The following is a 25,977-nucleotide window of genomic DNA, read 5'->3' as shown; positions in this document are numbered from 1 at the left end:
CCTAAGTACAGAGTTCAGGGTTCAGCAGTTGGTTCATTGGTATATTGGAAAAATACAGAATCATAGAAATTTTAAAGTAATTTCCTTATGAGAAAACTTCTTGGAGCCATTATTAAAGAAAAATGAATGAAGAGGGGCACCTGGATGGCTCAGTGGTTGACTCTTTGCCTTTGGCTCAGGTGGTGATCCTGGGATCGAGTCCCACATCAGGCTCCCTGCATGGAGCCTGCTTCTCCCTCTGCTTATGTCTCTGCCTCTCTCTTTGTGTCTCTCATGAATAAATATATAAGATCTTAAAAAAAAAAAAAAAAGGAAATATGAATGAGGAATCTTCAAGAAGGATAGAGCAGACAGTGTTTCCTCATCCCCATGAATTCAGAAATCTATTTTTGTGTATTATATCTATCCTGTTTGTCTCGATTCTGAAAAGCTTTTTGTAAGAAAATCTTACATTAAGAAAATGTAAGCATACAGAAGCTAAAATTTGGTCTGATATGGGTAGAAGTATATAATTAGAATTAGAGCTTTATGGTAGATAATCATCAATAATCCACCTATTTAATACCTTTTTTTAAAAAGCTGTGATAGGGCAGCCCGGGTGGCTTAGCAGTTTAGCGCCGCCTTCAGCCCAGGGCCTGATCCTGGAGTCCCAGGGTTGAGTCCCACGTCAGCTCCCTGATTGGAGCCTACTTCTCCCTCTACCTGTGTCTCTGCCTCTCTCTCTCATGAATGAATAAAATCTTTAAAAATAAATAAAAATAAATAAAAATAAAAAGCTGTGACAAATTAAAATGAACAGAGAAATACTGTCCTTAAACCACAAGATGGCACCAGGATTCTAAATACTATACCCAAATGTGCAATACTATATTTCTAAAGTCATAAGCCATTTACCATTCACTATATGTTAAATAAAAATAATTACTAAACACAGGTAATCATTTACATTTAGTTATAAAAGAAAGCATTTTGAAAATGTATAGATTTTTTTTCTTTTTGAAAACTTGACAATACTTCTGGAAGTGGAATTTTCACATAAAATATGTTAAAGGCATTATTCCTAGGCTCTTCAGATTGAAGAAAAAAATTGAGGCTGGTGATTAGTGCCTGGCATATACAATTTGACAGATATTTTAATGTATAAATGAATAAATGAATGATTCATTCATGAAAGAGTGTGATTCACAAGCTAAGCTTTATCCTTCCCTAAATTTTAGACATTTTCTTTTTCCTACAAAGTTTGGAACTTAATGTTTTTAATGTGGTGAGACATTGCTGAGTAGCAATGAATCCTTTATGAAAATATTGGAACCTGGAAGTTTCCTTTGTTCTTGGCTGTCTTTTGTTAAAAGTGCAATAACTAGACTCTTTCACTTTTTTAAGCAACTTGTCACATGGGTAGTGATTGCAGAAAGTAATTTTTACAGGGTATGTTGCTTTTAACATTTAAATGACTAAAGTCATAAACTTTGGGTGCTCTTGCTTTAATCCCACAAACTAAAGTTTATTAACATGGGCCCAGAACTTCTTTGTTCCTCATTTTGTTTGTTTGTAAAGTGGGCATAATAGTTGAACTTGGATTTGAGGTTTGAGGCAATTAAATGAGTTTATACATTTGAAGATTTTAGAACAATCTGGTGTAAATCAAGCACTTTTCTAATTGCTTTTATTATTTCTTTTATTATTTAGCATTTACTCACAAGCAGATCATTTTATTTTTCCACACGTATTTATTATGAATACAGTCTATTTCACTATGTTATGTTCATTGTGATGATAACTAAGAAGACAAATTAAAAAGACATAATACCAAAAAAAAAAAAGGCATAGTACCAATATTCTAAGACTGTCTTAGCCCATTTGGGCTACTGTATCAAAGTATCATAGACTGGATGTGTTTTAAACCACAGAAACCTATTTCTCACAGTTCTAGAAGCTAGAAGTCTGAGATCACAGTGCCAGCATGGTCAGGTGAGAGCCCTCTTCCTGGTCTCAGACTGCTCATTGTGTCTCTACATTATGGAAGGGGCAAGAAGCTCTCTGGAGGCTCTTCTATAAGGGCACTAATCCCCTTCATGAAGGTTCCACCCTCCTGACCTGATCACCCCCCTACCTCCTAATACCATCACCTTTGTGGTTAGGATTTCAGCCTAAGAATGTGGACGTACACAAACAGACCATAGCAAAGATTGTACAATTTAATGGAAAGGTAAATAAAAGGTAGAGTAAGAACACAGGGAAGTGAGCACCTAAGTTTACCTCAGGACATCAGGGAAGGCTTCCCAGAGGAAATGGCAATAATAGTTGTAACTGACAAATAATAGTACCAGTAGTCAAGAGTGTTGGCTGCAAATGACTCAGACTTCTGTGGAAGGAGGAATTTATCACCTTACTGAGCATAGATGTCAGAAGACCTCTTGGTAGGTGTGATTAAGTTTGGAAACAGTATTTATGTCTTCTGGATTCTCAACTTCTGTCTTCCCTCCCCGACTCCTAGAACTTCTCGCTGTCTCCTCCCACCCCTGTCACTAGCCCAGTTTCTCCATCCTTTGGTCCTCTATTTTTGTCATTTGGTCTCTTTGTCTCCGACATCCCTTCCCTTGGCGGGAAGGAATGCCACAAGTTGTCCCCAAATCTTATCCTTCCAGCTTCATGACTTTAAAGGCATGTCCTCCAACTCTAATTAAAAAAAAAAATACTGACCGACCACCTGCAGTGGGCCAGTGAAGTTTCTGTGATGAGCCAGGAGGGTGGTGTGCATTGTGTTCCCACTCTTCTCACTGAGCTATGGAGGAGATATTTGTTAACCCACTAGAATTCACAAGGAAGAAGAGGAGAGACGACCCTGAAGAAAACAGGAGTGAGAAACCCAAAAAACAAAAAGAGGAGAAAGGAAAAGTCCATCACAGTTACTAATGCTCAGTGAGCACTTGCCATGAGTCCAGTACCATACTGTGTACTTTACTCTCTCTCACTAGGCCCCTAGTGAGATTCCCTTAGGAATTCCTAACTCATTGTACCCATGGGTAAACTGAGGCATGCGGCGGTTACGATGCTGCTAAGTGTCAGAGCCCCGATCCAGATGGGAACTCTCCACCACAGACCCCCTAAGAGAGAGGGCCGAGTGGTGTTGGCTAGGGGTGTGCGGAGAGGAGGGGGTCGCTGTGGTCTCCCTTCCGCGAGGCGAATGCAGTTCTAGATCCGCCGTACAGCCCTGGTCCTGCAGCTTGTCCGTGCCCAACGGTGTGCTTGAAGTTGGTTAAGAGGGTACGTGTGTGGGTAAGTGTCCTCACCGCGATTAAACAACAACAAAACCACACGCACCAAGTGACTCAACACCTTTCAGGCGTCGTACAATATTCTGCTTCTACTGAGGCTCGAATGGCACGTGTTTGTCAGGAGAAGGAGCAGGGAGCGGACGTTCTAGGCGGAGGGCCCAGCGTGGGCAAAGGTACGGCAGGAGGAGACGGTGGCCCCGTCGACAGCAGTGAGCCCGCCCGTCGGCACGCGGATGACCGAGGGCGTGTGTCGGGGACAGGGTCGCGCCAGGAGGGGGGACCAGGAGACCTCGTGTGGCTCGCAGGGGTGGAGCCCACGGTGGGGCCGTGGAATGTGGGCTGCAGGAGAGATTCAGCTAGAAGGATTCTTAGGGTGTCCTGACACTTTGCATTTGGAGGGAACAGAGGGGGGAATCGGGGTGGCTTGGGCGTTTGGCCAGAGCTTAGAACACAGCTGAAGCTGGCAGGGACACCTCTATAGCGGCGCCAGCTTGGTATGGTGGTGGAACCTTCTAGCAGCATTCATAAACCCATTTATAGATAAAGAGGAATGCGTTGATTATTTCAGCTTTGAAGTTTGGGTTGGAAGCAAACACTGGTAGAACAATGGAGAAATGAATGTGTGTAGCAGGTACAACTTGGGCAAAAAGTGTATGTAAAAACTGTCTTCTGTTTTGAGGGCTGGAGTATACCAGCGGTCGATTGTTGTTTTAAACTTGGAAATAATGGAGGTAGTAACTGGGAAATTTTAATAACTCCAGAGAAGTTTCATGGACTCAAAAGAACAGCAGCTCATGACTGTGGTTCTTCATGCCTCCGCCCCGTCAGTGAGCACTTGTGCCCCCTGTACCCACATCATCTTCGTACTTGTAGCAGAACTTACCTTTCTCTAGTAATTTCTTTTGTTTAGAATCCCCTCCCCTTCCAACCTGTAAAATCCTCAGACGGGGCCATTGTCGCCGTCTCGATTAGGAGGTCCAGCGATGTGAGTAATGTGTGGAGGGCCTGGTGGCAGACGCTCACCAAAGGCCCACAGATGAGCCCCTTCGGGTCATTGAGGCAGAAACCAGGCCACTGCTGGTGTTTTGTTTTTTATTATCTTTTGAATGCTGAAGAGTTAATTTCTCACAAATTCAAATATACTAGGTGCTTCCAGGATGGCAGCTACTTAAAAAAAAAAACAAAAAACAAACTGATGATCAACTATTGCTTATCTGGGCCTACTGGTACACAGGCCTGTGTACTGGTGTAGAGAAGGGCTGTGGGGCTTCTGGACTCTGCGAGACAGGGGGCCAAGGTACACAGGCCCAAGAGGGAAGTATCAGGGCATCCTGGTAGTCGTTGAAGACGTGGGCGTTCTTTGGTATGCTCACCCTTGAAACATGGTATTTTTCAACAGAAAACAACAGCAGCCCTGAAGCCAACAACCACTTTAAGCCTTCACCTCGGCCACGGAGCATGTTGAAAAAACACAGCCACGGGGAGGAGAAAGATGGGCTAGAAGAAGGTAAAACCTCTGCCCTCCGTGAGGAATTGGAAGCACGTTCCGCTCCTTCTCCCCTTCCAAAGCTAAACGACGGACAACTGGAAGCTGAGAAAAAATTGGCCTCCGAAAACCTAGATCCTAAGGTTAGCACTACTGCTGAACTGTGTTCTCGACCTGAGGTCTTTGCATCTGATTATGAGAAAGAGATTGTGTGCACGTGCGTGTGTGTCTTTGTAGGTCTGTGCGTTTTTACATGTTTTCTACAGCAATTGATAGGAAATAACCTAAAGACATATTTTTTTAATGTACAGTATTCCATTGAGTCTAAAACTTCACCAACTGTGGGATACAGCAAAAATGTAGTGTTATTTTTATGTACTGCTGAGAAAGAAGAAAACTCTGCCACTTAATCCACAATATGCCAGTAATTATAAAATGGACCATCCGATTTCAGAGAAAGTAAAATGTGAAAAAAAAAAATGTTGCCCTTCTGAATCTATGCAATGCTATCTGTCTTTAATTCTAAGAATTTATAGTTTTATTCACTTTGAATTCTATAATTTATGGCCAAGGACAGTTCAGCCAGTGTCATTTTGTTCATTTGGTTTTATTCACTCAACACACGTATATTGAATGATCACGGCACTGTCCTGTGTTTTGGGGACATCTGCCAGGATGGGAGTAAGTGTGGTTAGTGAACTTCCACTCACCTTTCAGGAGTCAGTATGGAAAGAACATTCCCTGTCCATAATCTGCTTGAGCAGATGGGGGGAAAAGGAACTGAATGTGTACCTAGTTAAGCTTCCTTTCCCCCCCCCCCCCACTCTTCCCAGGATCTGGTCCCTGGGAGGTGGCATGAAAGGGAACTGGGGGCAGCTTCTTCCTATTATGAGTAAATGAATAAACGCTTCCACTTCCAACGGGAAATATGAGCGCAGTAGGCTACAGATTCAGATCTGGTTTTGTAGTTATCTTTGCCAGTAAAGCTGAAAATTTTATACAAGTCTATCTGACCACAATGTGCCATTTTCTAATTTGTTCTGGAAATCAAGAGAAGGGGGTCTCATCAAACCTGGTTATTTTTTATTTAGTAAAATTATCTGGTCAGATGGATTTTGTGTTAGTTTTGCTGTAGCTGCTATAACAAACTGCCACAAACTGGATGACTTAAAACAGAAATTTATTCTCTGAGTTCTGGAGGCCAGAAGTCCAAAATCAAGTTATGGGCAGCACCATGTTCCCGCCAAAGGCTCTAGGGAAGAATCATTCCTTGCTTCTTCCAGCTGCTGGCTGTTGCCGAAATTCTTGGCGGTCCTTGGCTTTAGCTGTGTCACTACCTTCCTTTGCCTCATCATGTGGCATTTTCTTCTTCCCTGCATCTCAATGTGTCCCTCTCTTTTCTATAAAAAAGACACCAGTCATTGGATTTAGGGCCTACCTATTCCAGTATGTTCTCATCTTAACTAATGCCATTTGCAAATACTTTATTTTCAAATAAGATCACATTCTGAGGTTCCGGATAGACATGAATTTTGAGGGAACACTATTGAATACAGTGCTGATACGAACTTTAAATGCTCTTTGCTAGCATTTCTGTATCCTTTGATTTAAGGGGGAATAAAAGTATTCCTAAAGTTTTTAAAGTAACATCATATTATGACAAAATTTAATCAAATATGGTATCAACCCATAATCCTACCATCTAGTAATAACTATGTTTATCATTCTTTTTCCCTTTTAGGCTGTCTTTCTATACCTGATTTTATAGTTGTCATCTTAACATAATGTTTGTATCATGCTTTTTCCTCATCTCTTAGCTTTAGGTCATGAAGTTTTTCCATATAGCTGGGTGATCTTGAGAGTACATTCCCCTTACTGATTATAAACATAGCCCATAATATAAAACTTGGATACTTTTATTTTTAATAATCTAATAAGTGTTCCATATTTCTCATTATAAAAATCTTCCTGACTGTGCTCTGAATCTTTTTTAAGCCCACCTTCACAGGAATTTCCCATCTATTTTTTTGGTTCAACTCTTCTCTCTCCTATATCTATTACCTTTGGCTCTTCACTAGAAAAGTCAAAGACTGTCAGGGTCTGTTTCCATGCAGATTCAGCTATGCTCAAGCCTCTTTAACTTTGTGTACACTCTCACTTGATACCACGCCTCTCCTACTGCCTTAACCTTCCTGCAGATGTCACAGCTACATCTTGAAAGGGTGACATTTGCTTTCTCACCATCCTCAGCTCCCACTTTTCCTTTGTGTGTGTGTGTGTGTGTGTGTGAGAGAGAGAGAGAGAGAGAGAGAAGGAAGGAGATTATAGTAGAATATTTTATTGTTAATATTTTGTTAAGACTTCTACATCCATATTATAGAGACTATTTGTATTTTTTTCCTTATAATGTTAGTATCAGGCTTGGGTATCATATGAGTAGGGGAGTGTCTCCTCCTCCATTATTTTCTAAAAGTTTGTTTCATTTGAAACCAAAAGTTGGCTATCATTTTTTTTCCCCCTTAATTGAGAGAATTCACTGGTGAAATCATCTGGGCCTGGAATTTTCATCGTGGAGTGATATTTGACAGTAAACTATATTCTTTGATAGATATGTATGTTGGTAGTCAGATTTTCTATTTTATCAATCTGGTAATTTATGTCTATTAAGAAATTTGTCCATTTCAGCTGAGATTTTGAATTTATAAACATGAGGTTGTGGTATTCCTTCATCCTTTTGATGATGGTGGAGTTATCATAACATTCCATCTTTTATTTCTAATACATAGTTTATGTTTTCTGTCTTTCTTGTTAAATCTTGATAGGCATTATGCAGTTTTATTCAACTTTTCTAAGAACCAACTTGACTTTGTTAACTTTCTCTGTCGTTTCAAATTTCACTGATTTTTATTAATTATCATTATTATTACTATCTTTGGGTTTAATTTGCTTACTCAAGTGCCAACTAAGGGATAAGGGGTATTAGAATCTCCAGTAATGTTTGTGAATATGTCTCTACTTTCCTTTAGTTCTGTCAGTAGTTTATGACTATTTCAGACACATACACATTTATTATTACTGTGTCTCACCCCTATTTACGTTATGAAATGTATCTATTGGTAATTCTCCTTATCTTGTAGTTTGCTTTGTCTGATATCTCAGCTTTCTTATCACTGATGTTTGCATAGTTTATCTTTTCCTATCATTCTCTTCAAACTATTTGTGACTTTTTCTTTTTTGTATAATTTTTTAATGACTTTTAAAACTAGTGTCACCTTTTTTTTAAAAGATTTTATTTATTTATTCTCGAGAGACACGGAGAGGGAGAGAGAGAGAGAGAGAGAGAGGCAGAGACATAGACAGAGGAAGGAGCAGGCTCCATGCAGGGAGCCTGACATGGGACTTGATCCCCTGTCTCCAGGATCACGGATCACACCCTGGGCGGAAGACAGGTGCTAAACCGCTGAGCTACCCTGCTGCCCCATTTTTTTTTTTTTTTTTTTTTTGTAATCAAGTCAGAGTTTGCTTTTTAGCTGTAGTCTGTGAGTGTTTAGTCCGATTATTTTTAACTTAGGACCAGTTTGTTGCTGTGTTTTCTATTTACTTTATTTTTTTTTAAAGCAGATTTGTTATTCTTCCTCTATAATGCTTTCCCTGCCTTTTGTTTTGTTTTGTTTTGTTTTGTGAGAGTTAATAACATAGGTTTTAGTTTCCAATTTTGATTTCCTCTGTTGCCTTTTTAGGTGTACTTATTTGTGTTATATTTTTAGTAGTTGCTTTGTGGATTAAGAGATGCAGCTATAAATGATCAGTCTACTTAGGACCAATACTGCACTATTTCATATTTAATATAGAAACCTTGTAACAGTGTAGTTCCATGTATTCCCTCGTCCTTCCTATTGTTCTCATACCACTACATTTACAAATGATATAATTCCCACAATTCAGTATTAAAATTTTTCTTTAAAGAAAATTTTTTATCTTCAACTTTTAAAGAAATAAAGAAGAGGGATCCCTGGGTGGCGCAGCGGTTTAGAGCCTGCCTTTGGCCCAGGGCGTCGATCCTAGAGACCCGGGATCGAATCCCACGTCGGGCTCCTGGTGCATGGAGCCTGCTTCTCCCTCTGCCTATGTCTCTGCCTCTCTCTCTCTTTCTGTGTGACTATCATAAATAAATAAAAATTAAAAAAAAAGAATAAATATTTACATATTTATGCTTACTTACTCTTTACTTAAATATATATTCCATTTCTGAGGATCTTTATCCTTTCCGATAGGTCCAGATTACCTTCTGGTATTATTTCCCTTCAATTTAAGGAACTTAGTTTTGCATTTTTTGTAATGCAAGTTTACCAGTGATGGGTTCTGTAGTCTTACTTATCTAAAATATATTTATTTCATCTTCACTTTTGAAGGATGTCTTAGCTGAATGTATACTTCAGGGCTGACATGTCCTTTCTCACCCCCTCCCGGCCCTTTATGAATTGCCGTTGTTCCCGACCTATATTATTTCTTGTGACAAATCAGCAAGAATTCATTTTGTTGTCTTTCTATATATGTCTTGGTTTTTTTTTTTTTTTTTTTTTCTGGCTGCTTTCAGGATTATCTTCAAGACTTTAAAAAAAAATTGTATTCTAACAATTTGACTACAGAGTAACTAGGTGTGAGACTTTTAAAAAAATATTCTGCTTGGGTTTCATTGAGCTTTCAGGATCTATAAACAGGCACTTTCTATGAAAATGGGAAGTCTTACAACATTTTTTCCTGCCCTCGTTTTCTTTTCTCTCCTTTCAGTGATGAAATCCTTAATATGTCTCATCCAATCTCTAAAATTCTGTTTGTGTCCCTTTAGTCTTTATTGCCTTTGTTTTTCAAACTGAATAATTTGTATTGCTCTGTCATTAAGTTCACTGTTCCCTTTTCTGCCATCTCTGATCTGCTGTTGCCCATCCAGCAAATTTCTTATTTCAATATAGTAGTTTCCAACTCTATAATGTCCATTGGTATTTTTTGTGTTTTTCGTATCTCTAAGATCCCCATCTATATCAACCTCCATGCATGCGTTTTCTCTAAGTCCTTGAACATATTTACAATACCTACTTTAAAATCCTTGTTTGCTAATTACAACATCTGGGTCATCTGTGGATTGGGTCCTAAGGACCATTTTTATGGGGTTTTTGTTTGTTTGTTTTCAAGGGTATGCATCACCACTTTCTAGTTCTTCATCTATTCAATAACCTTTTGATTGAATACAGGATATTATGAACGATATGTTATAGAGATTCTAGATTCTGTTATATTCCTCTGAATATATGCTTTAGCATATAGATATTGTGGCTGGACTCCAATTCCCAACTCTGTCTCCCTTGCCATTGGATGTCAGAGGAAATCTTTGTTTAGTTCTTTCAACTTCTAACTACTATGGTTTTACAGGATCTTCTCTGAAGTCTTCTCCATGCCATGCACAGATGAGCAAAGGGTTTGGGGTGAATTTTATATGCAAATTTTGGGAGTTTTTCCTCAAACATACTGGCTGATCTTTTAGTCCTAAATTCTGTCCTCCATTCCCTTAAACTAGTCTAGTAAGGCTGCAACTCTCTACCACTTGAGCTGCACAGATGAGTGAATGCATTGGGATAAAAAGCTACTAACTTGCCAGTCTCATCTGCAAAGCTTTCCCTCTCAAGGTACATTCCTGTGTTTCCGCCCTTCTGCCCGCTTCCTAGATGGTTTCTATTTATTGCTTTGGACAAATAACTGTCTTTGTGCCATAAAATATCGTGTAAACAAAAAATAGAATTTATTATTTATACAACAAAATCAAACTTCTTACATTGTGATGCCATCAACTTTATGCTAGATTACTATTCTCTAAAAAGATGGTTAGTTCAGACACACACATACCGTTATTTCATTTCTGATATAATTTTCAGAATTCAAGGGGAAATCAAGTACATGACATTTATCCTTTTTCTATCTAAATCTTTGGTAGTAGCTGTCTACTTGGTTTTTATAAATTGCTTTTTTTTGGACAACTAGTAATACTTGACACCAAGGGTTTTTGCCTATTGTCTCCTTTATGCTTTCTTAGAAATAAGAATTAGAGAAAAAGATGCCAAATCTTTGTATCAAATATTTATGAGATTTGATTTGAGAGCAAGAGTTTGGAAAATGACTGAAAACAAATATTGAGATGCCGGTGAACGTACTAGAATAGCTCTTTAGTGACCCTTTTAATGATCCAAGACATCAAGGCTTGAAAATAAAGCATGTTAGCTTCCATAGGCTTAATGCTTTGGTGTTGCACTAGCAAACTTGTAATAATGATGATTTCAGAGTTTTAAAAGTCTTAATAATGCTATTTTCCTGCCACAAATCTTGAGAACTAAACTTACATGGTAAACACTTTTTCTTTTTCTTTTTTCTTTTTTTTTAAACAGGATCCATGGTTAACAAGTCTATCATCATCATCCCTTAAAGAAAATCTTGGAGATTCCTTTTCACCAGGATCTGGGGGAAAAGCATCAGTAGAAGGTGGTTCTATCAAATTATTACATCTTAGTTTATGTGTGAACTCTGTATTACTTAGAATCTTATTTGTAAAAGAAAGACTACATAGTTATAGGAATGACACATGTTTGCATTTGCCTCAGTTTTAGTCCCAGCTTTGCTATTTACTAACCATGTGGTTTTTAGATGCAGAACTAGACACAGTTCTAAGAGCAAAGTAGCTAATCTCTCTGGCCCTGTATACTCTTTAAAATGGGGATCGTAAGGGCAACCTACCCCAAGCAGTGGCTGTGAGAATTAAATGAGTTAATGATACATGTAAAGCACTGAGAACAGTGTCACAGTAAGCACGGAATAAGTGTGAGGTGTGAGTTGTCAACTTCTTTCTTTCCTTAGCCCTGTGACTTATAGCTTAATGAGATCTAAAAGGCATGGATGTTTTTAAGGACCGAGATACATGACATTTATTAAGTGCTTACCGTGTAGTATAATTTTTGTCATTTTACAGATGAGAAAAACTGAAGTGCAAAGATAATTGGGAAACATACCCAAGGTCAGTGACAGAGCCATAATTTGAATCTTTGGCTCCAAAGTCCTTGTTCTTTTTACTGAATACATTGATTAGCAGCTCTAAAGAATCTATTAATGATACTTGGAGTCATGAGTGCTCTCCAAATGAAGATGAAACTCTTATTACAAAATTATTTTAAATCCTGCTTACTTCAAAATGGGTTTCAAAAATGGTGTAATGAAATGAGCAGAATTAAAATCTTTGACAAGGTTAGCCAGTAGGTGGCTCCCAATGGAACTGAAGTTGGTGATCATTGATTTCTTTCTGCTGAAAATTCCAAAGTGGGGTAGACAGAATAATGGAAATAGTTCTGTAATAGCAAAACTGAATCGTCTCATGCCAGAGCTTGAGACTGTCCCTTGGAGCACAGAAAGGATGAGTAATAGGCCTGCCTTTAGTGCGCCTATGGTATATCAGAGGCAACACTGCATCTTAGCAGGAATAGCACGGTCTGTAGGATGGCTTTATTCTGTGTGATGAGTCTTCTAAAATTACATGAATTCTTGGTTCTCCTGAATATACAATTTTACAACTGTACCACTTGTACCTATAGTAACAGAGATGTATGACTCCTGCTTACACAGCCTCTTGTTTCAGCTAAGAAATACTAGCTTTGAATAGAATAGATATTGCTATCCTACTTACTTGGAGCTTCTGGTATGTCTTTGGTTTAGGGTAGTTATTCCATTGCATTTACAATATGATTTTTTTCCCCAAGTATTAGGTATGTCAAATGTTTTAGTAGATTGAGTAGCCATTTTCTCTTTCATAGATCACTTTGGAGAAAAGTTTATTCAAGATGAATATAATTGCTCTCCTTGTATTTTATTCTGCAAGACAAAGAGATTATAAACAATCCTCATTCAGTAGAAAGCAAATGAATCTGTTATCCACCTTACTAGTTCAGAAGGGAGTTTTAGGGTACCTAGGTGGCTCAGTGTTTGAGCGTCTGCCTTTGGCTCAGGTCATGATCCCGAGGTCCGGGGAACGAGTCCTGCATCAGGCTCCCTGCATGGAGCCTGCTTCTCCCTCTGCCTATGTCTCTGGCCCTCTTTCTGTGTCTTTCGTGAATAAATAAATAAAATTAAAAAAAAAAAAGAAGGGAGTTTTAATTTTGTGATTCTGTCTCAAAATAGATCAGAATGAAGAACTCACTGAAAACCACAATTCCTTGAAATCAAATGAAAATGAAGGGAATTCATTTTTGATAGACTTTGTTACTACGCCAATCGAGAAATCCCAGGAAAGTCAAGTGATTACTGATGACCTTGAAGAAGAAAAGGAGAAAGCTGAACTGATTATGAATGACTTAACAGTTGACCCACTATTTAAATCTCAGAGTATCTTAATATCTACTGACACAACTGAGTCTTCAAAGGTATTTATATGAAATTATGCATTTTGTACTACAGCCTAAAACTCAAAGTAGACCTTTTAAGTATTTGATCCGCCACATTATGTACTTCTGAACTGTCTGTGGAAAACTCCTCTTTTGGTAATGGTATATTGTCAGGTAGACATCGAGTCAGTAGAATTTTACTTTGGCAAAGGTTTGCAGTGAATATAATAAAAGTCAATATTTCATTAAAATTTATCAAAGGTATATGATCATAATATACTCTTAAACATCTCAGAAATACAAACGTATAAGTAGGTAGGTTTCTCTAAGTCTTCGTGTTATAAAAGTGCAGCTATCTGGAACAATTTCTGAGGTTTTGAATTAGTGAAAATTACTCCTTTAGATATCATTTTTAAACAGTCTACAAATTTTAAGGAGGAGCTTTAAGCAATGTTTATCAACATCTTGTTTGTTTAAATGGATGGACAAGTGATTTTCAGAAACATCATCATTATTACTTTGAGAACCAGATTTATGGTGTATAGGATTCCTTGTCACTATACTATGTTGTACCAGAATACTATATTTTTTAAATGTATGCTACAGCATTTTTAGTCTTTATGTCTCCTGAATGTAGTTTTTATTCCTTATAGCTCTAGTTAGTTATAGCTGTAGTTATAGCTGATGGCCATGTATACTTACTGTCGGGGAAGATAACAGTGCTACTTGAAAATTTGTGGTTGAATACGACATTTATAATACAGAATATTTGCACTTTCTATTACAATTTATGGAGAAGGTTCATTAAAACACGTTCCAGGTATATTGTTCATAACCACTTTCCTTAGGAAAAGTCACTCATGATAAGTTAGCAAAGTGCTTACATCTGTGCTGTCACTTCAATGCTAACTAACACCTGTCTTTGTAAAATAGAGAAGTTACTCCTTAAAAAGAAGGGTATTCTGATTTGTATAGACAGGATCCTAGAAATGTCTGATAGTGTCTAATAGATGCAGTTCTAAGAACAACAGGCAATCTCTATATAGCAGGTGAGATCATAACATCTGTTTTGAGTCCTTGGCTTTGTCTTTATTCCCTCCGAGGGAATCTTCTTCAAGTCTGAATTACATCATTCCCCTGCTAAGGTCTCTTGGTTGGATTGTTATCAGAAGAATAAAATGCAGACTCCACCCCAGTTCCTCATGACCTCACATGATTGCTTCTCTGACCATTTATTTGTCCATTCTCACTGCTACTCACTGTGCTTCAGCATCGTTCACCTTCTTCTGTTTCTCAAAACCGTCAGGCTCTTAGCATTGCTGCTGCTTTCTTTCCATAGACCTTCCTTCCCAGGGCTCATTTCTTCCCATCATTTGTCTTAGTGCGGCTGTCAAGACCTCAGGGAGGCCTTCCCTGATCACTGTCATTATCGTAACCCCTCACCCTAGTTTATCTCCTTCATGACTCACATCTGTTTGGTGTTTCATGTCCCTCAACCCTCTCTAAAATGTAGTATCCTTATTTGCTTTCAGCGACCACTGGACTCGATGCATAGTAGATGCTTTAGAAACATTGATTTCCTGGCAGTTTGGCCCTAAGCCTAACTGTGATACTTATGGTGAATAATCCATCTATGATATATTCTATTTTACAGAAAACAGTTGAAGATAGAAATATGAAGAATAAAAAGTCAACAAATAATAGAGCGTCCAGTGCCTCTGGCAGGTAATAAACTATCGGTATCCCTCATTTATGAGTTTACGTTCAACAAAGCTAATTTTAACTTCTGTAAAGTGAATTTCATTTGTATTATTTGATTTTGATTAAACTCCCGTCTCATGAAATGAATGAAGTAGTCACTTCATGACAAAACGCCTCAGCTGATCATATGCTTTTATGTAAAGGAGTTGATGAGGGGTTCCCCGTTCTGTACATTCCTAATGGGATAGCGTTTCTTTGCTGCTTTTCCTAAGATGATATACAGTAATGAGCCAATGTCCAGCATTATTACACTTCTCTATTAGGTATCTTTGTCTAACACATGAAAATTGTACTTAAAAGCTTGAGATTATATGGACTAGTTGATTTATTAAATGATAAGACACGGGACACCTGCTCAATGGTTGGGCATCTGCCTTGGGCTCAGGGCGTGATCTTGGGATCCTGGGATCAAGTCCTGCATCGGGCTCCCTGCATGGAGCCTGTTTCTCTCTGCCTGTGTCTCTGCCTCTCTCTCTTTCATGAATAAATAAATAAAATCTTAAATTAAAAAAAAAAGATCGGACTCTATATTGCTTCATTCACACTAATGATAATGAATGTCTCCCTCATGAATGCTAATCAAACCTTCTCTTTTAAATTATCATTAATGAAATAAAACAAGATCCAGCAAACTTTAACTGTAAATTTCCAGTTAGTACATGTGTTAGACTTTGTAGGCCAGACAGTCTCTGTTGTAACTACTCAGTTCTGCTGTTGTGGCAGGGAAATCTGTGGTGCAATAAACTTACGAAATAAACAAACTGTACAAACCTGGACCATGGGCAATATTTTCCTGCCAACTCCTGAAACTTTATAGTTAGAGTAATTTTTCTAATAAGATGATACAAGAGAATTAAAATCTACTTTATTAATATTATTTTTTTCATATAACTTTTAGATATAGTCCATTTTTCTTAAAAATGTTCTAATTACAAGAATCTAGAAATAGCAGTTTGAAACTCTTAGTAGACTAAGAAAAGACTATCATCATTTTCCTTTTTTATCATCCCTTTCAAAGTATTTATTAATTTACAATGTAATTTCAAATATAGTAGTTGTATATTCTAATTAATTTTCTGATGAATTTTTCTTCTACCAAGTGCAACTGTAATATTTTATTTTGATTTATTTGGATTTTTTTCAGATTAATGACCTCTGAGTTTTTAAAGAAATCTAGTTCTATACGGAGACCTCCATCGACAACTACCTCTTCTCACTACTTAGGGACTTTGAAAGTCCTGGACCAAAAGCCCTCACAGAAACAGAACATAGAACCTGAAAAAGCAGATAGCATAAGGGCAGCTGTTTATCAGGTAAAAGGAAAACATGTAACAAAAAATGAACTGATTGCGTAACAAGGTTACCCATTCACCAAGGAACAATGACCTCGTAGACATCGTAGTTTAATATTTCCCCTATTGGAAAAGATTTTCCTTTATAGGGATGCCTGGGTGAGTCAGCAGTTGAGCATCTGCCTTTGGCTCAGGTCATGATCCTGGGGTCCTGGGATCGAGTCCCACATCGGGCTCCCCACAGGGAGCCTGATTCTCCCTCTGCCTGTGTCTATGCCTCTCTGTGTGTCTCTCATGAATAAATAAATAAAATCTTAAAAAAAAAAAAATTTTCCTTTATAATATCTGAACAACCCAGAGGTATTTTTACTAAATTATTTCCTTCCAAGCTTTGCTTAACTGATCATAGTTGTTTTAGAGAATATGCCACAGCACTTTATAAAAATACAGTAGAAGCAAAAATGTGGTTAATGTCTATATATGTTTATATTCTTTTTCTTCTTAACATGTATATTGTTAAGAACTAAAAGAGTTTTAATTTTTTCCTGGGCCTTGTAATTTCATTAAGCTTACAGAGATAAAGACTTTCTTGATTTGTCTTCACAATTCCAAAAGAGGTTCTTTATTTGGTCTTGTTTGTTATACAAAACAGTACACTTTAGAAAATTGTACTTATAAATTTTGGAGAAAAAAATGTTAACTTATGTAGCCATTATATTCAATCTTTGAAGTCTGTTGTTAAAACTAAGAAAGATAACCTATTTTTCTTAACTCATGCTCGTCTTTACGTATTAGAATATTATCAGAAAAAAGAAGCATGATACTGGCTTATATGGAATTTCTAAATTTTGTTTGCCTTTTTAAAATTTATAGTATTTCTGAAATGGATGAGAATTCTAATTCTTTTGGGAAACTGAACATTCTATACTTTTTTTCTTATTTTCTCAGGAGTGGTTAGAAAAGAAAAATGTGTATTTACATGAAATGCACAGAATTAAAAGGATTGAAAGTGAGAACTTAAGGATCCAAAATGAACAGGTAATCTGACGTATAGAAGTGGAAGTTATTCTGGATTTTTAAGTCAGTAAAATATCTCTCAGTAACATTTCTAAAGCCACTGGTTTTTAAATGGCAAAATAACATGTATATAAAAGAATGGATTTCTGATTTCCTTTCTGGTACTCCATACATTTCAGTTTGACATAAATATAATCCTCTCGCAAGGAAACAGATACACAGAGATTTCTATTTTGTTGTTGTGGAATAGATCTGACACTACTGATTAGGAACATGTGATTGCTTCTGACCACCTATTAACTCTTACTTCACTTTTCACTATTAAAAACTGACTTCAGTCTTATGACTTAGCCAAGAATGGGAAGGGTCATCAGACATCCACCTCCGGTTTTCCTCTTTTCCATCTTGAATTTTATATGTGTCTTTAAGACCAGCTCTTATGTGAGCTCTTGACCCGACTTCAGTCTCCATGTAGGCCTGGTGGCCTGCAACCTGCTTAGTTCCCTCCCATCTTCTAACTAAAGTGCCTTTCCTGTGCTGTCCGACACTACAATGGACTTGGAAAGAAGGCTACTTCCCACATGCATGGTGCTGCGTGGAGCAGCCCTCCAGGAGGTCCCCACCCCCCATCAACACGTCGGCACCATTAGGAGGCTGTGCTCAGTGCCACACACCTTCCCGTGTGATCTTCACACCGCGTGGAGGTAGCTTGTACCTTTACTCCTAAATAGTGTCTTCTCTTTGTAAGGCTTTATGTTGTGTAACATTACACAGAATTATTAGGCAAAGGATAGTATGGGATTAGATGGAGGTAAGTCAAGTAATAACATACCTACCATATGCTCACCAACATACAGGTTCAATATTTGGGTGCTGCTTGTGTTGTCACAATCTTATGGTTTAATGTCCACCAAAACTCGGGTTCAAGCAAAGATCTATTTTGGCTTCCTAAGTGGCTTGGCCGGGTTACCCCACTCTGACTTACTTTATAAACCTGTAACTTTCCTGATCCTTTTCTTGTGATGGAATGTTTTATTATGAGCATTTTGCAGGAGCACTCAGCCTTTATAGTTTATTTAGATAACATTTTAGTACGCTTCCAAAAAAGAGGTCTTTCTCATAGCAGATCAATATCTGATAAATGGTTTTAGAAAAGAATATTTTAAATGCAATGAATAGTTCTGGTGACATTCTTTTTTCCAATCAGCTTGTCTAAGCTATTCTAAATAAGTCACCTGCTCTGCGAAACAATGTCTCGAAATGATGACTATGAAGGGAATTCAGCACAATCCATACGTGTGTGTCGTATCTACCTGTCTCCGTCTGTTTATGCACACACGTCTCAGTCTCTTATTTTCTTGATCAGAAAAGAGCTGCTAAGAGAGAAGAAGCATTAGCATCCTTTGAGGCCTGGAAGGCTATGAAAGAAAAGGAAGCAAAGAAAATAGCTGCCCAAAGAAGGCTTGAGGAAAAAAACAAGAAGAAAACAGAGGAAGAAAATGCTGCCAGAAAGGGAGAGGCGCTGCAGGTACTCAGTGGCTTGGAGTCCCCACAGTCATCATTTCACCATATCACACACCTGCATTTGTGTCTAGCTGTTTCTCTCTTTACTTGATTGGTTTTTCGCAGTAAATAAGAGAATCGTTATGAACTTTTTCAGGCTTTTGAACGATGGAAAGAGAAAAAGATGGAATATCTTAGAGAGAAAAATAAAAAGGAGAGAGAATATGAAAGAGCAAAGAAGCAGAAAGAGGAGGAAACAATTGCTGAGAAAAGGAAAGATAACCTAACAGCCATTGAGAAATGGTAAGAGGTCAAGTGAGAGCTATTTTGATAGATTTCAAGTGAATAGCACTTGTGGCTCCTAAAAAGATTATATGCTTGACACTTACTAATGCATTGCCATCTCATTGCTGCAGAAACTTTATTCTCCCCTTTAACTGTCCAGTGTTTTATATTATCCTACATAGGAATGAAAGGAAGGATGCTTTTTTCAAAGAAAAAGAGAAAGAGAAAATAAATGAGAAGAGAAGAGAAGAACTGAAAAGAGCAGAGAAAAAAGATAAAGATAAGCAAGCTATTGATGAATATGAAAAATGGCTGGTACGTGTTGTCTGTGAACGCACTTGTGGCTTGTGAATGCACTTTATTTGTGACTTTTCTGTCCCTTATTCCAGTTCTCTGTGCCCCTTGCCTACTGGCCATTCTTACCTGAAGCAGCCTTGTGGAATCTGTTCTCTCCCCAAGTCTGTCATATTGTCTTTGATTTCCTCTTTTCTGTTGACGCCTCTACTCTACCCTCAAACGGTCAGAATTAAAAATTCAGGCATCATACTCTTCCTTAACCGCATCCCCACATCCCCACATGCAGTCACTTACCAAACACTGACTCTTGCAATGACTTCGCAATGACCGTCATGTCAGAAATCATGGGACGCTGCCAAGTGCATGCTGCCGGTCTGCCAGACGGTTTTAGGTGGGACTGGTCACGACACACAGTAATGCTGAATTGAATGGTGAGAAGGTTGTTCCATCCTCTAAGTTGTCTTTTGATCTTTCTGATGACCTCAAGGAAAAGGTCTCGTTTTGGTGTTATTAAGTGAAAAAAAGTCAGTAGGAAGTTTGGGAGGAAATGTCAAGGCGGACTTAACATTATTTTGTTTTTTATGTTTTTTGTTTCAGTGTACTTAGGTTGATAGTTTCTTTTCGTTAATGTTAAGCAAAGTACTATTTTCTGTCTTTAAATTTCATCATAAATATGCACGATTATCAAGTTTTGACTAAGTAATGCGTTCATATGAATAAGTATTTTACTTGAGTAGGTGGCGCATTCCTATGAGTGGTTAACACATCACATGCCGCAGCAATCAAAACGTGTACAATTGCTCTGTTGGGTTTAGAATCCAGTAGGATTCTCACTCACCCGCCTCTTTATTCTCCTCTGGTCCCCCGTCTTGTCTTCTGCCCCGTTGGAGTCTCGGTGGCCCACGATGGCTCTGTCGTGGCCTCTCACACCCCACGTCTCTCCCACTTGTCCGAGTCCTCACACATACTGTTTGCTTGACCGAAACATTCTCTCCTCGATGCCTACCACAAGGGGCTTGTCTTATCCATCTTTTCTCACTTTAAAGTGACTTTCTCTGAATCCACTTTTCTTGGTTTTTTTTTTTTTTTTTTTTTTAAGATTTTATTCATTTATTCATGATAGAGAGAGAGAGGCAGAGACACAGGCAGAGGGAGAAGCAGGCTCCATGCAGGTATCCCGATGTGGGACTCAATCCCGGGACCCCAGGACTGCACCCCGGGCGAAAGGCAGGCGCCAAACCCCTGAGCCACCCAGGGATCCCCCCTGAATCCACTCTTCTATGAAAGTGTTTTTCCTTAACAATCACAACAATTTTATGTTCCATAGAAATTCTCACAATTTGAAATCATCTGTTGTTTATTAACTGCCCATTTTGAAAATGACCTGAGGGGCAAGGACAGAATCTATGTGTTTGCATTTTAGAATCACTTTATGCGTGGCCCCCAGTATACTGCTTGACCCAGAGTAGGATCTCAGGGCTTAACAGTTGAGTGAATGAACACAAATCAAAGCAGTATAATACCCATAAAATAATAGCCCCCCCCGCCAGGACTTTTCAGAACCGGTTACAAGTAAGGATGAGCTATCTATTAAAGTAACAAATTTACAAATTAATAGATGCAGGAAATTATAAGAACTTGGCTTATTTGAGTGTCATTTGGACATGAAATCACTTCAAAGAATTATCCTACAGCAATAGAAATGTCAAAAGCCCTAAAGCATTAAATATAAAATGCCAAACAATAGAAGAACTGAAAGAAAATAAAACCCTATCAGGATGCCTGGCTGGCTCAGCAATTGAGCCTCTGCCCTCAGCTCATGGCGTGATCCTGGGGTCCCAGAAACGACTCCCACATTGGGCTTCTTGCGAGGAGCTGCTGCTTCCTCTGCCTGTGTCTCTGCCTCTCTCTCTGTGTGCCTCATGAATAAATAAATAAAATCTTAAAAAAAAAAAAAAACGTATCAGGTCTCATGGAGATAAGATACTTTACTTTTCTAACCTGGAAAGTGCTGTAGAAATAATAAAGGAAAACAGGAATAGAAACGGAATTTAAAATCATTAATGCATTAACATAAAAAGTCAGTGCAGGGCTGTTTGGAGGGTGGATTCCTACAGCTGCTTTGAAAAATCAGTCATTTCCCAGGAAAGTTGAACATATTCGTATATGCAAACCAGCAGTTTCACTCCTAGGCATATACATGGAGAGAAAATCTTGACTGTAAGTACAAGGAATCAAACAGGAATGTTTGTAGTATTGTCTTTGTGCAGGGAAAAAACCCCATCATGTTTTCGACAGCAACAAAAATAGGTTAACAAATGGTGGTAAGTAGTTATCATGACATACTCAACCTTTGCAGTAAATTGAGTTCTGAGAATCTGTTCTCAGAAAGTCATCAGTAACTTCTCATAATTATTCTCTTTGGGTTATGCAGTTATAGGTCTTTTCTCATTTTTTCATAATTTTGTTTAAATATTTTCACTTTTAATATTAACAAATACGTGATTAAGTGGTGCATTAATACCTGTTGGTGGTATACTTATAAGTGAGCAATGTTCTCTAGCCGTTATTCCTTTCAATTAAGTAGGAAATGACATTTAAATGTCTTATAATAGATTTCTTTGTTCTTCAGCAAGCAACCTGTTTTGAAAATAATGTTCACATGTGTATATAAATTTTTAGTTTTCTATTTTTCTCTTTAGGAAAAGAAAGAAAGGCAGGAAAGAATTGAACGAAAACAAAAGAAGCGTCATTCCTTTCTTGAAAATGAGGCACTTCCTCCTTGGAGCCCTCCAAGCAGAACTGTGTTCTCAAGAGTGTTTTGATAATTCTTATTTTTACACTATTTAGTTATTTATCAATTCACCATTTTAGTCACTATTTATTCAATTAGTTATAGTTAAAAGACTCTATTTTAATTAAATGCCGGCTGTTTCCACTGACAATGCAGAAGATGATTTGGGGTTTAATCGGTGAAATAATTGCAAGCGTTTTTTGAAATGAAGGTAAAAACTTCCTCAAATGAGAAGCTAATAATCAGATTGCTCTTACCATTCAAATGACCCTTCATCATGTCCTCAGAGTCCTTACAATCAGATGATCCATGATCACTTTCACTAAGCTTTGCATGGTATTTAAGTGTATTTATTCCCCAGAATAAAAAGGAAGCCATCTGGGTACTACAGTCATAGAAAAAATTGAATCTGTGAATGATTGTGCACCTAGATTCAGGTTTTAAAGGGAATCGTCACTAGGGGTATGCATATAAATATATAAATATATATATAGACACACACATATATTTTTTATTTCTAAAACTGATCTTTAGCTTTGCCTTGAGAAGTTGCCCTTGCACTGTGCAAGTTAAGAGTTTTGGTCAGTTGAGGCAGTAGTTCAGTAGAACTCAAGGCATTTTATTTAAGAAGTTTGCCTTCTATTTTAAGATAAGTTTTATCTGTCCCAGACTTAACGTGACAATCATAGGCACTTTATAGTGAGTAGACCTCTGAAATTTGTCTTCTAAATTCTAGCTCACTTTATTATTTCAGTGGTACCAAAAAATATCCATTTCTTGGTAGTGATAGACTTCCAGGAAAGTTATGGCAATTCCTTAAGAGTTCAAGGTCATTATCACTGTTAATAGTTTTTTCCAAACTAAAGCCATAAAGGTGATAAAGGCAATTTTTGATCTCTTAGCTTATTCCAGAGTCTTATAGCATATATTTAGAGGGTAGCTGTACAGGAAGGCAATTTGTAGAAAATTCCCTAAGAATATTTATTTATTTGATCACTGCTTAATTGGACTCCTACTTGAACTGGTCAGCTACTTTATCACAGGCCAAATGTATGCGCTCAGAGCTGAAAGACTACTTTAGCCAATGATGTGATGCGACGATGGATGAGAATAATTCCTATTTTTTAAGCACCTAATGTATGCTCTCTGCTGGATCTTTACAAATGTGAATTCTTATCATTCTAATACTTATTCACTGTAGGTGTTATTTTGCAGATAAAAAATACTGAGACTCGGACAAATAACGTGCCATATATTTAGCATGTGACTGAGTTGGGATTAGAATTAAGTCTTTCTCCCTCCCAGAATCCATATGCTCATTTTTATGCTCTGTATTTCCAAACACATTTTACCTCTCAGGTCTTGAAGTCATGTATTGTTATCTGGAGATTATCTTTCCTTTACGAAGTATTTGTTTATTATTAGAGATGGTCAAACTTTATTAGATCTGTAAAATGAAAGAAGAGCCCATAATATTTAAAGAATTCATCAAATGCCTTGTATCTAGTATTAGAATATCAGGAAAGCCAGCAGGCTGTGGAACGTAGGCTTTGAGATAGTCATTCAGGAGGTTCCACTGTGAGGATTAACTTCCTTGTGCTTTGTGTGCAGGATAAACGTGTCATGGGTGACTTTCTAAGATCACATCACTGCTACAGATAAATTTGTTTTAAAATTATGAACAAAACCAAAGCTGCTTTATACCTCCAGGAACCAGGAGAATACTTCATGAAATTGAAATTCTCAATACTCAGTGTGTATTATCCACATGGGATTTAGCTGCTCTTTTTTTTCACCAAATATGTATATAGTGCCCACCCAAATGAATCTTTGTTTATGGTATCGAATTAGCTATTCACAGCTAAAAAGGTATTTGCAGATTCCAGGGAAGTAAAAGGAAAAAAGATTGTGAGATCATAAATGTATGTGTCATAAATTTCACGTTAAATATTTACTTAAACTTCCCAATTATTTTCTGCTCTATTATCCTGTTTAGTGGCTTGCTGTTATCACTTCTCAATTCTTGTGAGCACTGGGTGAAATTACTAATTAATGTAAAGCACATGGCATTGTTTTCATTTCTTTACTGTCAAGAGCCCTGCATTTCCCCACTTCATGGATGTGAATAGGTTAACATGGGTGGGTTTTTTGACATATATTTTTAGCATACAAGAAGACATCTGTGATTTCCTGGCCAGTCTAGCACTCAAAGGAGAATATGGAGATGACCCATGTTAGGGATTTCCTAAAAGGAAATCTAAATTCTAATTTCTTACCACTGCTTGTAAAGTAGGATGAAAAGGAAAACTGAGGTGTTTGAAAAGACCCAGCAAGTCATTTCCCTCAAATGGGGAACTTTAATATGGAGGAATTAAAATTCAAATTAAGGATATTAAAAGCCTATAGATTTACAGATTAAACTTCTAGTTTTGTAAATTGTATTAATCACTTGAATGCTGACACTTCAGAGTAAAGAAAGTAGGAAGTCAATGAATATTTTAAAACAAAGCTGAAAACAATTTGCCTAGAAATTTACATTTCAAGACAAGAAATCAAATTTTATAAATAATTATTTTCCATAACAACCAAGAAAGCAGTGTTACATAAATAAAGAGAAACTATATGGCATTTTAGATCAGAAGGAAGAGGCAGTTCTCTTAAGATAAGAGTTGTTCAGGGACAATAACATTCCAGGGGTTTGTATCGCATCACGTTTTGAAAATGTTATTGTTTGAATAGTATTGATATTTTTCACTGTGGCCAAAGCACTAGCTGATAATAGCTAAGGTCCAGAGTTGTATTAACTTAGAGTGATAAAACTCTAGTGCATCTGGAAGGTTTAATAGTTTAATAAAACTGCCTCAAATGCTCTAAGTTGAGCCAGACAACTGACATGCCAGAACCCATACCACTAATCATAAGAATCTGGAGTTAGAAATCAGGTGTCCAGTTTTCTAGTTGTAACCTGCCCACCACTCCATGTAGTTCTGAGAACCTGGTAAAAAATGTCACGCTAACTTCCATAACCATGGTCATTATCGACTTAGCTCATTTTGATCCTCTCAGATGGTCCCTGATTCTTCAGTGCCTTCCCATAACCCCACCAGGTCAAGGGTTGAGGCACCTCTCTGGGCACCTTTGTTACTACTTCATGGGTGGGAGAGTACTGAAGGTTCTCAAGCCCTGAGTCACAGGCAAAGACACAATGGGAAACAAGAATTTCACAAAATGGGGGAAATTGCATGTTAGTCAAAGTAGTTCCCAAGAAAAAACTAGTACAGAAAACAGATTTTGCCGATGTCATCTTGGCTCTAATTCCAATAGTGCTATATTAGCAGGTATTCCAACCTGTGAGCTTCCAGAATCTACATCAGTTGCCCGACTTCCTAGGTACCTTGGCTGACCGAATAATGAATGCTATGTAAATGCTTCACTGGTGACTGCCCTGAATTCTTGTTGTCTTAAAATTTTATGTGATTTGATTATTTTGAAACATGTTACATGTAATTGTATAATGTTAACTAAATTATTGGTATTAAATTTAGGATGTTTTAAGAATTACTTGAGGAGATGTATTTAATGTCTGCTTTTTAGTAGCATACTTCATGTTACGCTTAATTAAAGTTAGCCATTCAAGAGTTATTGGGTGATATTATTTATTGATTGTGCCATATTTCATTTCATGATTTTGGAGAATGTGGTATGAGTCTTATTTGTGGGCTAACAATGAAAGAATCATTGCCATTTGCAGCAACATGGATGGAGAGTATAATGTTAAGCAAAATAACCCAGTCAGAGAAAGACAAGTACCCTGTGACTTCACTCACATACAGAACTTACTAAAACA

At 37.6% G+C, this 25,977-nt stretch overlaps 1 protein-coding gene across 5 annotated transcripts in view; it reads left to right on the top strand.

Annotated features, from left to right (window-relative positions):
* Positions 1-25,977, top strand: part of MAP9 (microtubule associated protein 9) — a 57,283-nt gene that overhangs the window by 5,261 nt on the left and 26,045 nt on the right. For 3 of the 5 annotated variants that reach the window (XM_077846473.1, XM_077846475.1, XM_077846474.1), the window contains exons 5-13: positions 4,678-4,907; positions 11,202-11,295; positions 12,979-13,220; positions 14,836-14,906; positions 16,087-16,255; positions 17,183-17,272; positions 18,618-18,779; positions 18,912-19,057; positions 19,222-19,354. In XM_077846473.1, the coding sequence (XP_077702599.1) occupies positions 4,678-4,907; positions 11,202-11,295; positions 12,979-13,220; positions 14,836-14,906; positions 16,087-16,255; positions 17,183-17,272; positions 18,618-18,779; positions 18,912-19,057; positions 19,222-19,354 (1,337 nt within the window). Of the gene's footprint in view, positions 1-4,677; positions 4,908-11,201; positions 11,296-12,978; positions 13,221-14,835; positions 14,907-16,086; positions 16,256-17,182; positions 17,273-18,617; positions 18,780-18,911; positions 19,058-19,221; positions 19,355-22,038; positions 25,773-25,977 lie in introns of those variants that run through there. The other 2 variants (XM_077846476.1, XM_077846477.1) reach the window with 2 other exon arrangements.

This window comes from Canis aureus, chromosome 13, assembly GCF_053574225.1.
Source record: "Canis aureus isolate CA01 chromosome 13, VMU_Caureus_v.1.0, whole genome shotgun sequence".
In the NCBI taxonomy this organism is placed as follows: Eukaryota; Metazoa; Chordata; class Mammalia; order Carnivora; family Canidae; genus Canis; species Canis aureus.
Note: the sequence above shows the minus strand (reverse complement) of the source record. Positions and strands in the feature narration are given on the sequence as shown.